This window comes from Syngnathoides biaculeatus, chromosome 18 (genome assembly GCF_019802595.1).
Source record: "Syngnathoides biaculeatus isolate LvHL_M chromosome 18, ASM1980259v1, whole genome shotgun sequence".
Lineage (NCBI taxonomy): Eukaryota > Metazoa > Chordata > Actinopteri > Syngnathiformes > Syngnathidae > Syngnathoides > Syngnathoides biaculeatus.
This window is the reverse complement of record NC_084657.1, coordinates 18,764,233-18,779,176: the sequence shown is the minus strand read 5'-3', so window position 1 is coordinate 18,779,176 and position 14,944 is coordinate 18,764,233. Positions and strand designations below refer to the sequence as shown.

At 40.7% G+C, this 14,944-nt stretch overlaps 2 protein-coding genes across 5 annotated transcripts in view; both read left to right on the top strand.

The window, feature by feature from the left end:
* Positions 1-66: 66 nt before the first annotated feature.
* plac8l1 (PLAC8 like 1) lies at positions 67-6,130 on the top strand. Its single transcript, XM_061802900.1, has 3 exons — positions 67-2,124; positions 2,191-2,327; positions 5,440-6,130. Exons 1-3 carry the CDS (start codon positions 1,878-1,880, stop codon positions 5,569-5,571), a joined length of 516 nt encoding a protein of 171 aa, XP_061658884.1. The 5' UTR covers positions 67-1,877; the 3' UTR covers positions 5,572-6,130.
* LOC133491592 (glutaredoxin domain-containing cysteine-rich protein 2) overlaps positions 5,607-14,944 on the top strand; it is a 27,689-nt gene continuing 18,351 nt past the window's right edge. For 3 of the 4 annotated variants that reach the window (XM_061802899.1, XM_061802896.1, XM_061802898.1), the window contains exons 1-4: positions 5,607-5,677; positions 7,387-7,464; positions 8,893-9,017; positions 11,549-11,807. In XM_061802899.1, coding sequence (XP_061658883.1) covers positions 11,783-11,807 — 25 coding nt within the window. In that variant the 5' untranslated portion in view covers positions 5,607-5,677; positions 7,387-7,464; positions 8,893-9,017; positions 11,549-11,782. The remainder of the gene's footprint in view (positions 5,678-7,386; positions 7,465-8,892; positions 9,018-11,548; positions 11,808-14,944) is intronic. The other variant, XM_061802897.1, reaches the window with a different exon arrangement.

The following is a 14,944-nucleotide window of genomic DNA, read 5'->3' as shown; positions in this document are numbered from 1 at the left end:
TACTAAGGGATAGATGTCTTGGAAGCACTTTGAGATTTCGGTATATTTTTGGTATGACTTTGGGTACCAAATAAGAAGCTTTAGTCCTTCAAGGCATTACTAATGGGTTCTGTGCTTCAAAGGCAACACGGTTAATACTTTAGCCCAAGGGATGGCTATTATGTCGTCTTTTCAATGCTTATTCCTGTGATACAACATAACATGTTGTCTCTGAACTTGTGTTTTTTTGCTTGATTTATTTTGAGACAGAGTTTGGAGGAGTTGCATAATGTCACATCCAATGTAATGAATACATTCCTTTTTCACAGGGTAACTGGAAGTATTTTCTCCTGGAATCAATTTTTCTCTTGCCTCCACCTCATTTGTTGTAGTCAGTTTTTGTTTTCACGCCCAAGGGTGAGTGTCACATTTAATTGCTCTGTGATTTTTGTCAGGGATGTGATCATCAGGAATGTGGCCCTGAATTCAAAACAATGTAAATGTTTTCAATGTTTATTTACTGTTAATTTTTCATGCATGTACGAGTTAATTGTTTGACTTTAATTGACAGATGATTAAGCTGTAATGTTCCATCAAAATGGGGAACTTTTTTTTTTTTTATTTGCTTCATTTTATTTGTTATTACAGATGCAGCTCTCACGCCTGTGTCAACGCAGCCTCTAGCCTCTGTTCCTTATGTTTAATATCCATGTTCACTCATATACAGTTTCACTCATTACTGTTTCAAGATTTCTGTATGGTCCTTCAAAGACCGACGGGGGCAGTTTTTACGCAAGAACATGTACAAATGTGACAGTTGTTGGAAATTATGGTTGCAAGGTTCCTACCATTAACACTTGGTGGGGACCACCGACTTTAAGATCAATTTTAGTCAACGTTTAAATTCTAGCACTTGTACAAAAAAAATTACATTTGTAAATATTTTCATTTCTGTGTTTTTGGTCTAATGTCAAGGTGAAAGAATGAAGTTTGGAGGGGGTTTTATGTATGTGTGCGCGTGTGTGTGTGTGTGTGTGTGTGTGTGTGTTGTTGTCAATATGGTTCAAATTCGATCCAATGTAATATTTTGTCTCAAGTGTATATTCATGAATATTACATTTCCAAAGCCTTATTGTGTTAATTTTTTTGAATGGTATGTGTATTTGTGTGTGTTTGTGTGTACACGTATTATGCTCTGATGTGATCTTTTGCAGCTTTTAGCGCAGAGAACTGCTAGCAGACTTATCTCTACCAGACAGTGTTTTCCTTTTTTTTTGCCGAGCCTTACGATGGGCTTTTTATCTGCCCCTGACATGTTCCCCCTTGCTGGGTGAGTCTCGCTTCTTCCGCCTCCTTCTCCTCATTCTCGCCAAATCTCCTCGACTTTGCTCCCCTTTCTGGATGCCAGGAGCTTGTAGTGATGGAGCAGACCATTGTCACACACCAGTAAGTGTTTGGCTTGTCAACCGCTGGTCTTCACCGCTGAGCGTGGCAAGCAAATAATATTTGGTGAAGTTGTTTCCTTCTTTCTCGCTGTTCTATTCACAGGCCAACACATTAGGCACACATGCATAATGTTATGAATTCCAATACGAGAGCTGTATCAATATTTCTGCCTTTTTTATGGCACACAAAATAAGTTTCTTTTGAATGCAGTTGTTCCACATAGCTTTAGCTAACCAAAATGTCATTGACAGGTTAAAGAAAAGCATCTGTACCACAGTAGTACAATTCTTTAATCTGTGGGCATTTGAACAAATGGTGGAAGAACACCATGTAGACAGCTAATATAACCATACCTATAGACGTGTCTTCATTAAACTCTGAAAAGAACAGCTAATATGATTTACCAGGCCGCTAGAAGAGATTCATGGCATTATGGCAAGTGTTTCGTGTAAATGCACTTAATGTCAACTGTATGTAACAAGTCTATGTCATCTAGACCCTCAAGAACAGGGTCCATGTTTCAGGAAAAGGAGGGAGGAGGTGGCATGCACTCCAGGTCAAACACCGTCCCTTACTCAAGCGCAGTCGCACTTACTCAGCCCGGCCTGGGTGTCACCACGACGACTGTCACCACGATCACGCAGACGGGGGGTGACTGGAGCAGCGGGCTGTTTGACATCTGTGCAGACGAGGGCACATGTAACTGATTGCCTACGTGTGTTGACCTTTGATTCCACTAGTTAAAAATGTGTTTGTCCCGTGCAGGTGTTGTCGGTGCTGTGGCCCCGTGCTGTCTAGACCTGAGTGTTGCTCACCAGTACGGCGAGTGTCTCTGTTTGCCTCTCTTACCGGGGTCCTCCTTCGCTATGAGGGTTGCGCTCAGGGAGAGGTACAAGATACGGGTGAGTCTCACACATGGAGCAGGATAGATTTACCATTGGGACCAAAAAACAAAAAAGACAAAGAGACTGTTAGATCCCACAATAAATCAATTGGGGGCTTACTCCCATGTGGTGACTCTTTCTGAAGGGGGGGGGGTGCGTGCAGTGCAAAAAAACTAGTTCAAACTAATTTTGGCACTTAGCAAGTGGTCGAATTGTGGAAAAAATAAACATTTAACCCCAACTACATTGGCCATAGGTAATGTTAAAAAATTCTAGCAAGTTTTAATGGTTGTGGCAGGTGTGAGCTCAATTGGTAGAAAACTGGCAATGATAAAAGCACTGAGAACACAGTGTATAAAATAATTTACCAATGTGACTACACCGCTGGGCGGCATAGTGGAGCAGCTGTAGAGTGTTGGCCTCACAGTTCTGAGGACCAAGGTTCAAATCTGCCCCCGCCTATGTGGAGTTTGCATGTTCTCCCCGTGCCCGCGTGAGTTTTCTCCGGGTCCTCCGGTTTCTTCCCATATCCCAAAAACATGGATTCATTGAAGACACTAAATTGCCCCTTGGTGTGATTGTGAATGTGACTGTTGTCTGTCTCCGTGTGCTCTGTGATTGGCTGTCAACCAGTTCAGGGTGTACCCGCGAGCCTCATGAGGATAAGCGGCTCAGAAAATGGATGGATGCAGTACACCCCTCAAATTTTTGTATTTTAAAATACCTTTCCCTGGGACAGCGCTAAAGAACTGACAACTGCAATTTTAAAGTAGTCAGTGTACAGGTTGCATAAAACCGCAGAGTGACTACCCTGTGGAGATGCAGTAAATAGGACGATATGTCACTTTACTCTTTACATACAGTGTTTGTGTTTTATATTTCAACGGTCAAGAACTCCCTTTGGACCTTTCATCTCTTGCCCTATCTGGAGGTCTCCTTTTCCTTTCGACTTGTCCCGTTAGGGGTCGCCACAGCATGTCATCTTTTTCCATCTACTGAGCTCATTTCTAATCCTATCCAACCTGCTCACCTCATATATATATATATATATATATATATATATATATATATATATATACACACACACCCACTGTCCTCATGTCCTCCCTCACAACACCCATCAACCTTTTCTTTGGTCTTCCTCTCACTCTTTTGCCTGGCAGTTCCCTCCTCAGCACCCTTCTACCAAAATGCTCACTCTCTCGCCTCTGGACATGTCCACACCATCGAAATCTGCTCTCTTTCTCTCCAAATCATCCAACTTTGGCTATCCCTCTAATGAGCTCATTTCTAATTCTATCCAACCTGCTCACCTCAACATCTTCATTTCTGCCACCTCCAGTTCTGCTTCCTGTTGTTTCTTCAGTGCCACCGTCTCTAATCTGTACATCATGGCCGGCCTCACGACTGCTTTTTTATAAATTTAGTCCCTTCGTCCTTTGCAGAGACTCTTCTGTCACTTAGAACACCAGACACCTTCCACCAACTGTTCCAACCCGCTTGGACCCGTTTCTTCACTTCTTTACCACACTCTCCGTTGCTCTCTATTGTTGACCCCAAGTATTTGAAGTCATCCACTCGCGCTATCTCCTCTCCATGGAGCTTCACTCCTCCTCCTCCGCCCCTCACATTCATGCACATATATTGTGTTTTACTTCGGCTAATCTTCATTCCTCTCCTTTTCAGTCCGTGCCTCCATCTTTCTAAATTGTTCCTTCGCCTGCTCCTTGCTTTCACTGCAGATCATAATATCATCTGTGAACATCATAGTCCAAGGGGATTCCAGTCTAATCTCATCTGTCAGCCTATCCGTTACTACCACAAACAGGAAGTAGCTCAGAGATGATCCCTGATGCAATCCCACCTTCACCTTAAATTCTTCTTTTATGCCTACGGCACACCTCACCACTGTTCTGCTCCCCTCATACATGTCCTGTACTATTCTAACATATTTCTCCACCACACCAAACTTGCGCATGCAGTATCACAGTTCCTCTCTTGGGACTCTGTCATAGGCTTTCTCTAGATCCACAAAGACACAACGTAGCTCTTTCTGATCTTCTCTGAACTTTTCAATTAGCATCCTCAAGGCAAATAATGCATCTGTGGTACTCTTTCCCAGCATGAAACCATACTGTTGCTCGCAGATACTTACTTCTGTCCTGAGTCTAGCCTCCACTACTCTTTCCCATAACTTCATTGTGTGGCTCATCAACTTTATTCCTCTATAGTTCCCACAGCTCTGAACATCCCCTTTGTTCTTAAAAATGGGAACTAGAACACTTTTCCTCCATTCTTCAGGCATCTTTTCGCCCGCTAGTATTCTGTTGAATAAGTTGGTCAAAAACTCCACAGCCACCTCTCCAAAATGCTTCCATACCTCTACCGGTATGTCATCAGGACCAACTGCCTTTCCATTTTTCATCCTTTGTGGTGCCTTTCGAACTTCCCCCTTACTAATCAATGCCACTTCCTGGTCCTTCACACTTGCCTCTTCAACTCTTCCTTCTCTCTCATTTTCTTCATTCATCAACTTCTCAAAGTATTCTTTCCATCTATTCAGAACACTACTAGCACAAGTCAACACATTTCCATCTCTATCCTTAATCACCCTTACCTGCTGCACATCCTACCCATCCCCATCCCTATCCCTCTGTCTGGCCCACCTGTAGAGATCCTTTTCTCCTTCTTTCGTGTCCAACCTGATGTACATGTTGTCATATGCCTCCTTTGCACTATCTGGACGATACCTGAATGTCTCTCTTGTGGGTCACAAAGCCGCTTCAAAATTACTTAATGCGCAACCATTAATGTCTAAACCACTGGCAAGAAAAGTGAGACCATCCTGAAGTGGAATAATGTTTAAAATTGGGCCAGTTAGCCACCCCCCCCCCCCCCCCAAAGATGACTCACTGGTGTTACAAGGGCTCAGGCAGATGTGTTAAATTTGGTTTTGGTGAAATACAAAATCAATAGCATGCTTGCTCTAAGCTCAAAAAGCAAGCTATAAACGTATGGTCTCTTAATTCATGAAAAATCTTTGCCTCATAGAATACGCACAATTGAGAGATGAACAATCATGTGAGAGTGTGTTTGTTTGTTTGTACGTGTCTGCGTTGTTCATCCACAGGGGAACATATGCAACGACTGGAGCACCGTGTGTTGCTGCTATTCCCTGGCCGTGTGCCAGATGGCACGAGAGATGAAGCGTCGCACGATGACTCGGTCATACCTCGTGTCCACCGCGCTTCAGTGCTCATGACTGGAACCAGTAATGCCAGACCAGACCCTGAATATCTCAGACACTTGAACTAAGCGGTGTCAATTTTAAGGGCCCCTGAAGGAAACCTCCATTGACCACTTATTAGGTACATCTGCACATTATAATGAGCTGCAATCAGAAAGCTACACCAAAAGTTGTTTCCATAAAATACAAACGCTCACTTTGTTGTGTGTCAGTATCAATCAAACCGAAGCATTATTATTACATTTTAGTGATGTAACAAATGATTAAGTGATAACTAATGAAATATCAAACTATCAACTGTTTTGATAAAGATTAATCATTGGGAGACTTTGTCCAATTGCTCTGAATTTGATTTTCTCAACAGTAAATAATCCTAGATTTCTATAGTACATGAAAGCAGACTCGTTATGTTTAATCAAAATAAGATGTTTGCAAACATCTGCTTTACTTTGGAAAACAATAGTTGTTTTTTTTCCACATTTTATTACATTACAGACCAAACCAATAATTAAATCACAATTATGTTTTTACATTATATGCACTGTCAATTTGAAAAAAAGTTCAATTTTTTTAATAAAGGGATGGAAATCAAAAGCTATTTTTAATCTGATTCATCATTTGAATTAGAAAATAATCATCATATTAATTGATTAGTAACTAATAGTTAGTTGCAGCATTGATTTTGATGTAGCTCTTTCATCAATTTTTTTTCAAATGGACTGACTCTAATCACTTTAACTTTGGTTAGTTTATGTAGTCCACATGTGAGGAACAAAATATTACCAAAAAAATTTAAGTTGAAATCAATTTGCTTTTACACCAATCTTAATTAAAGCCACAGTAAAAAAATGTCCATTCTTTTCAATTAATATATCTTTCAGTACCAATGAAAAAAAGGTTTTATTTGTTATGATTCAATATCATAATAAATTAATTGCAGACAGACAATGTACAAACGAGCAGCAAGATACGCAAGCTTCCTGACAGATAAAACTTTTTTGGGGTAATATTAGCATTTATCCTAACTGTCTTCGGGCAGGGGGGCACACCCTGAACTGGTTGCCAGCCAATCGCAGGGCACATAGAAATTACTAACCATTTGTATAATGACCACACAGTGACCCTTCATCTAGCAACATGGTTTTCTTAGCGATCAGCCTGTGTACTGTTTATCAAATATATTTATATATACATTTTTCAAATGTTTACACATTGATTGAGACGTGTGCTTGACATCTAACAACTTAATTATGACCCGAGAACCTAATGAGCACAAGTGCTGTTGAGAAGGATGAATGAAGGGAGGCAGGGAGGGAAGGACAATAAATTATAAATTTACTGCCGTAAGATGCTTTGTCTGCTTTTCATCAGAATGCATTATAGTAAAAAAGAAAAAAATCGTTCTCTGTATTATTTTACTGCACGTCTAGAAATATGAGCCTCATAATCTTTCCAGCCGCTGTGTTGTAACGCTTTATGGATTTTGCACGTCTGAGCTTTTTTGATTTTTGTCTCGCACACCAAAGGTCAGCTGACACATTAAATGTAATTCCTCTCTCTCACTTGATGGCGAGGTAAAGTGAGGAAGGAACAAAGTGAATATAAAATGTCAACACCCCTGTCCAAACGCCAGATATTTGTAATGTCAAAAAAACTAAACCAAGATCAATCAAGTCAAAGCTTTTTTTTTTTCTTCACCGTTAAAGTGAACTATAGACTGTATGACTCATTTGAAAAAAGAAAAATTAAGATGTGCTATGTGGAGAATTAACATTCAATACTCTAACACACCTACCTCCATTGTTTATGTGTATGTTTGGACATTCAAAGTACCTAATGAAGTGGCCAGCGAGCAACCAAAAGATTCCCTGATCAACACCTGACGAGACAAGGTGAAAGTCACAAAAGGTACAGTTAAAAACCAAAGTAGAGCATGTTGAAAACAAATAGAATGTTCATACTTGCTGTTCTGCTTTTACGCATCTTTGCCTGCGTTCTCATCCCCGCAGGCGTTCAATCATGTTTTTAATCTTGATTGCCGTGCTTCCTTCAATTTGAAATGCCAGCCAGCAAGCGTTCAACTCATAACTATGCGCAAAGCAGCTGGATGCTCAAAGGCCAAACGTGTCATTTATTACCATCTAGTTTGGAATACCTGGAAACCAATTAACAGCAATTCATGAAAAAGAGAAAGTGTTGCATACAGTCAACAACCCCCCACCCCTCCCATTGCACGTGCGCTTCACAACTTACAAATTAACTTATTTGCTAAAATATATTCTCTACTAGGCAGCCCGGTGGATCAGCTGGTAAAGCATTGGCCTCACAGTTCTGAGGACTTGGTTTCGATCTTGGCCCCCCGTCTGTGTGGAGTTTGCATGTTCTCCCTGTCCCTGTGTGGATTTTCTCCGGACACTCCAGTTTCCTCCCACATCACAAAAACATGCAATATTCATTGGACACTCTAAGTTGCCCCTACGTGTGATTGTGAGTCCTGCTGTTTTTCCTCTATGTGCTCTGCGATTGGCTGGCAACCAGTTCAGGGTGTACCCCGCCTACTGCCCGTTGACAGCTGGGATAGGGTCCAGCACTCCCCGTGACCCTCATGAGGATAACTGGCAAAGAAAATGGATGGCAGCATGGCTATACACTCCTGCCTCAAAATTCATTTATTTGCATTTTTTTTTGAGGGGGGTATTCCATCAGGTGACTTGTTATCAGTTAGGCTGGAGTGATTCATGGACTGCTCATCACTCAGTTACAGATTTTTTTTTTAACTTCCTGATTGATATAAGGTCACGTCATTTTTCAAGATCTACTTGTATAAAAATGTGGTTAAAGGGTTCTTGGAGTAGTGACATTGGACATAGTCTTTCAAGTTTGGGGTCATTGTGGGGCAGGCAGGAACCACATTTTTGCATAATGTAAAAAAGGATGATTTCAGTCCAGTTTGGTACCCTGCTGTGGGTTTAGACGTTTTCGGAGCCTTCCATGACCAAAAGCATGTCTGAAAACAAACCCATACACTCGAAATGTAGCACTTTAGGTAATTTTCGGCTACAGCTGCTTCGCCCGCTAAGGATTCAGAATGTTTATGAGGTTTTAGATACAGCTGTGTCATCCAGAAACATCTGATGCTGTCACAGTCAGGATCTAAGACCTCAGGGTTGGGGTGGGAGAGAGAGGAAAAAAAAATGGGCCTCGGGAAAAAAGTGAGATTTCCTCCCATTTTTGGATACTGCCAGCTGGCCACGGTGGTTGCTCATGCCTAATCAACCACCAGGGGGCGGTCGTACTACAGATGTCAGTCTGCTGTTTTCTAATAATATTCCTTAGGAGTGAAAGTGCCCCAGAGGGAGACGTAGTCAATCCAGTGTGCTGAGCTGAGGTCAGATCCGCAATTCCCACAGTAGGAGAAGAGGTCAAGATTCGTAGCAGTCAGCAGGCAGACCATAAAATATGTGAGCTCATATTACTTCCTGCACTTTCAGCATTAAAACGCACAGATGTACCGGCTGTGGAATACACACGCTTATAGAAAACAGCCCTTTCGGGAAATGTGTGGATGAGTAATTTAGGCTGTATCACTGTGATGTGATTGCACTTTTTTTGCCACTCGCAAACAAACACACTGAAATGAAAACACAGCTCAAGGGGGAACATGTATAAAAAAAAAAAAGCCCCACAATGTACACCCATCAACCGGCACTATGTAAAGACGATGAGGTGACAAAGAAGCCCGAGAACAACCAAACCACCATTGTCATCTTTTGAGTCACGTATTGAATTGGCTTCAGGGACTGAGGTTCTGGTCGGAGAAGTTTCACAGCGAAAAAGAAACAGAGTAAGAGGTGGCCAAGGAGAAAGAGGAGGTGCCGTACAAAATCATAGGTGTCAAAGTCAAGGCTCAGAGGCCACAGCTGGCCCGCCAGATCATTTCATATGGCCCTCAAAAGCAGATTGGGGATATACGTTCCTATGATTCGTGTTAAGTCTGTACTAAAATCACAAATGAGTTTTGCTTTGTTTGAAAATATGGATTTGTATCGTGAAGAATAAAGAAACTGTTTTTCTTTTTTTTTTTTGATAGTTTTTAATGAGTTCTTTGGTATTTTTCATTTTTGATTGACTCAGACGCTGTTTGCATGTTCTCCCCATGCCTGCGTGGATTTTCTCCGGGCACTCCGGTTTTCCCCCACATCCCCCCAAAAAACCAGGCAAAATTCACTCTCAATTCCCCCTAGGTGTGATTGTGAGTGCAAATGGTTGTTCATCTGTATGTGCCCTGTGATTGGCTGGTAACTAGTTCAGTGTGTACCCCCCCCCCCCGCTTGTTGACAAACGGGGTAAGATCCAGCACTTCCCGTGACCCTCGTGAGGATAAGCAGCAAAGAAAATGGATGGATGTATTTAATGTGTTGCAGAAATGGACAGTGTTTAGGGTTATGGTTATGATGATGATGATAATGGGGGTGGATCATTTTTCTTGTTTCCCTACAATGAAGATGCAATGAAAGTATGTGTTTTGTAATACATGCTTCATAAAATCACCCAACAAAAATGATAATTATATTTACAAAATAATAATCGTCCATCTTTTTACAATATAACATTCTTCAATAATAGAGCATTTTTCAGCATCTTTATTTAATAGCAGTGCTGCAAAATTAGCCCAATTTGTGGCATTTTGTCTAATTATTAACTATTACATTTGATTATACTAATTGCAGACAACACTGAGCTACACACATAAGTAACCTATTTTTTAAGTGAATGTGCCATTTTGTTGTCCCCCCCCAAAAAAAAAAATCACAGTTTGATCAGATTAAAGCAGCAAGAAATGCAGTCTGATAGTGGCGAAATAATGAAGGTGAGGTGCACGTTTATCACTTTGATCACTGAGGTGACACGCTATTCAGTGGATTACATAGACACTATGCACTCATATACAGAATTGTATTACTTGTGCAGTGCGAACGTTTGTTGAAGACACTAACATGAAACTGAGTTCAGGGACCAGAAGGTAAAGGAGGAGGAAACGAAGGCGTAATTAGAAAGAATTTTCACACCAAGGACGACATCATTGATTTAACGATACACACAGCGCAGCCATAATCGTACTTTAGAGATATAGACTCACTTTTGTGAGTGCACTTTCTCTGATTCTGTTGAATAGAAAAGGAGGTGTGGTGAAGTTCCAACTAGAATGTCACTCAAGGAAATGCAAGGTTGAACCATTAACCAAAGCGACAAACGTGTCTTGCAGAGTGCGCGTCTGTTTGTTTGGAGATCTGTTTTTGTGACCACCCCACCGGCCCCCCATTTTTTTTAAGGTGGTTAGAAGCGATACAATGCTGGATTTAGACTGAGAGGCACCTGGCTCAAGTGACGCAATTCTGACAACTCATGGCATCGGAAGCAGCAAAACAACAACAAACAAACAAAAAAAAACATAACGTCTATTTTTCCTTGTAGTTGAGAATCTGACCTCTTCCACAGAAATCCAATTTCGTATATATTTATTTCTTTTTTCTGTCTTTATGCCGGAACAGTTTTACTGTGTCGCAGTGATTTCTTATTTTAATTGAAGTTCATTGAGGATCAAAGTCGAACGGAACAGAATTTCTACAGGGGGAGGGAGACAAAGAAAAGGCGCTAACTGTAAACAAAAAGAGAAGCAAATACGATTTCATATCAGTTACCTGCCAATGTGAATGCAACATAGAAAGCAAACACATGATAAACATCAGATTCTTCAGATTGATGGCATTTCAGTTAATTCCAATGGGGAAAATGACTTTCAAATGCAAATAAATTGAGTTTCAAGCTTGATTATGGAACATAGTGAACTCAAGTCAAGTCAAGGTACGGTATTGGTCACACCACGCTAGAGCCTTCGTTGTGTTCAGTGAGTTTTATCTCTCAAATTGAATGGAATGAAATGTTTGGCGGCTCACAGCTAAACGCTAACTAATATCCGCTGTCTCTGCAGGCTAGCTGAAGACATATTGGCACACGAGGTACACCAGAGGGGGAGAAAGTCTCCTTTGAAGGTGCCATCTCAAGTCCTTTTATGTGAAAGCTTCAAAGTGAATGTTCCGCAAGGACTATTTGTTATTCTGCTGCTGGTAACGCCCTCGCTGGCTGAGGGACCCCTTGATGCCGAGGGGGGTCTTGAGCTTCAGGATCCTGGAAGTTCCCATTCCTGACTTTGTCCACTGATTCGATGAATATGGATTGCTTTTTGTTGGGTGAGTCATATTTTTACCACCAAAACAGTTGGATGATTTTTACAGTTTCATATCAAAGTTATATAAATGAACGTATAGTACTAACACACATACAGTGTTTTAACTTAACTTAATAGTCACATACATACTGTTTCTTGGTGACCCACACTTTTAACTAAAGAATATTTTATGATATACAAATAAACATTGCACCAATTATTATGTTTACCAAAAACCTTGTGGGAAATTGTCATTCAGAACTTCCTCAGTGGGAATTCTATGAGTTAAAAAAAAATCATAGTTACTTGGGTATTAAATATGTGAATTAAAAACAATCTTGTGGTACTACATTTACTATGAATTTCTAAAATTATAATGCACAGAAGTAAGGTCACTGTTTCATTTAACACTATTTAATGAAAAAATATATAACATAAAGAAAAAAGCACATTGTATAATGTATTAGATATATAATGCAAACATTTTTTAAATGGAGTTACAAAACATTTATTAAACATTTTTATGTTACTTATTTTCAGTTGGTGGATTTGTTTTAATTATTAAGAATTAATCATCATCAATCATCACCACATTAAATGAAATCAAACAAAATTCTTTTTTTCCCTGTGGTAACAAATCTGATTATGTTACTTATGGTAGGCAAGGCAAGTAGTGTTCTAGTAGCAACTGAGTGATGTGGTGTGTCCCTTATGACCTATGGAGGTCCAAACTGAAATGCATTTTTTTTTTCTGCTCAAACAAAGTTTCTTCCTTGAGCGAGCCTTCAGGACAGAAAGGCAAAAACAGGAAATGATTCCAGAAGCCCAAATGCAAAACATGGTGTTAAGTCAGTGACAGAGGACCTCAAAGGCATAAGTAAACAATTTTTTCTTTTTGTTAACATTTTCTTAATTTTTTTTTATTGTTCTTCTGTCACTTTGCAAAAGATACAGTTAAAAGGAACATTCTGACATGGGGATGGTGGGCTTCTTCTTTTGGTCTGCTAACCGCTTCAGTTCTGCCACACTTTTAGAAATGAACTCCAATACAAATCCTAAAGATTTGTAAATCAATTTTTCAGTCATTCAAAAACACACAAAAAAGAAAGAACCTTGCCATGAGTCCTAAACAAGCTAACATCATCTATCCAAATAATATAGCACTTCCTCTTTTATGCTCCCATTCTCAAAGACAAACCCTAGTTCAGTCTCACATAGAAAGGTCCTTATTTTGTGGGTAAACTTAACTCTCAAAAATAGTTCGAGATATATATACCTATCTATACACACACACACACACACACACACACACACACACACACACACACACACACACACACACACACACACATATATATATATATATATATATATATATATATATATATATATATATAAAATAAATAAAAAATAAAAGACAAAGAAGAGGAGGAAACCGGATCCATCGTCAGAAGAAAAAGAGGAATGCACAGAGCCTACAACTGAGTGTAGGGACTTTGAATGTTGGGACTATGACAGGAAAAGCTCAGGAGTTGGTTGACATGATGATTAGGAGAAAGGTTGATATTCTGTGCATCCAAGAGAGCAGGTGGAAAGGAAGTAAGGCTAGAAGTTTAGGAGCAGGGTTTAAATTATTCTACCACGGAGTAGATGGGAAGAGAAATGGAGTAGGGGTTATTTTAAAGGAAGAGCTGGCTAAGAATGTCTTGGAGGTGAAAAGAGTATCAGATCGAGTGATGAGACTAAAATTTGAAATTGAGGGTGTTATGTATAATGTGGTTAGCGGCTATGCCCCACAGGTAGGATGTGACCTAGAGTTGAAAGAGAAATTCTGGAAGGAACTAGATGAAGTAGTTCTGAGCATCCCAGACAGCGAGAGAGTTGTGATTGGTGCAGATTGTAATGGACATATTGGTAAAGGAAACAGGGGCGATGAAGAAGTGATGGGTAAGTACGGCATCCAGGAAAGGAACTTTGGGGGACAGATGGTGGTGGACTTTGCAAAAAGGATGGAGATGGCTCTAGTGAACACTTATTTCCAGAAGAGGGAGGAACATATAGTGACCTACCAGGGCGGAGGTAGAAGCACACGGATGGATTATATTTTGTGCAGACGATGTAATCTGAAGGAGGTTACTGACTGTAAAGTAGTGGTAGGGGAGAGTGTAGCTCGACAGCATAGGATGGTAGTGTGTAGGATGACTCTGGTGGTGGGTAGGAAGATTAAGAAGACAAAGGTAGAGCAGAGAACCAGGTGGTGGAAGCTGAGAAAGGAAGAATGTTGTGCAGCCTTTCGGAAAGAGGTAAGACAGGCTCTCGATGGAAAGCAGAAGCTCCCGGAAGACTGGACAACGACAGCCAAGGTAATCAGAGAGACAGGCAGGAGAGTACTTGGTGTGTCTTTTGGTAGGAAAGGGGAGAAGGAGACTTGGTGGTGGAAAGAGATTAGCGAAGAAGAAGTGGGATACTGAGAGGACTGAGGAGAGGCGAAAGGAGTACATCGAGATGCGACGTAGGGCAAAGGCAGAGGTGGCAAAGGCTAAACAAGAGGCATATCAAGACATGTACACCAGGTTGGACACGAAAGAAGGAGAAAAGGATCTCTACAGGTTGGCCAGCCAGAGGGATAGAGATGGGAAGGATGTGCAGCAGGTAAGGGTGATTAAGGATAGAGATGGAAATGTGTTGACTGGTGGCGGTAGTGTGCTAAACAGATGGAAAGAATACTTTGAGAAGTTGATGAATGAAGAAAATGAGAGAGAAGGAAGAGTTGAAGAGGCAAGTGTGAAGGACCAGGAAGTGGCAATGATTACCAAAGGGGAAGTCAGAAAGGCACTACAAAGGATGAAAAATGGAAAGGCAGTTGGTCCTGATGACATACCGTTAGAGGTATGGAAGCAATTTGGAGAGATGGCTGTGGAGTTTTTGACCAACTTATTCAACAGAATACTAGCGGGCGAAAAGATGCCTGAAGAATGGAGGAAAAGTGTTCCCATTTTAAGAACAAAGGGGGATGTTCAGAGCTGTGGGAACTATAAAGGAATAAAGTTGATGAGCCACACAATGAAGTTATGGGAAAGAGTAGTGGAGGCTAGACTCAGGACAGAAGTAAGTATCTGCGAGCAACAGTATGGTTTCATGCCTAGAAAGAGTACCACA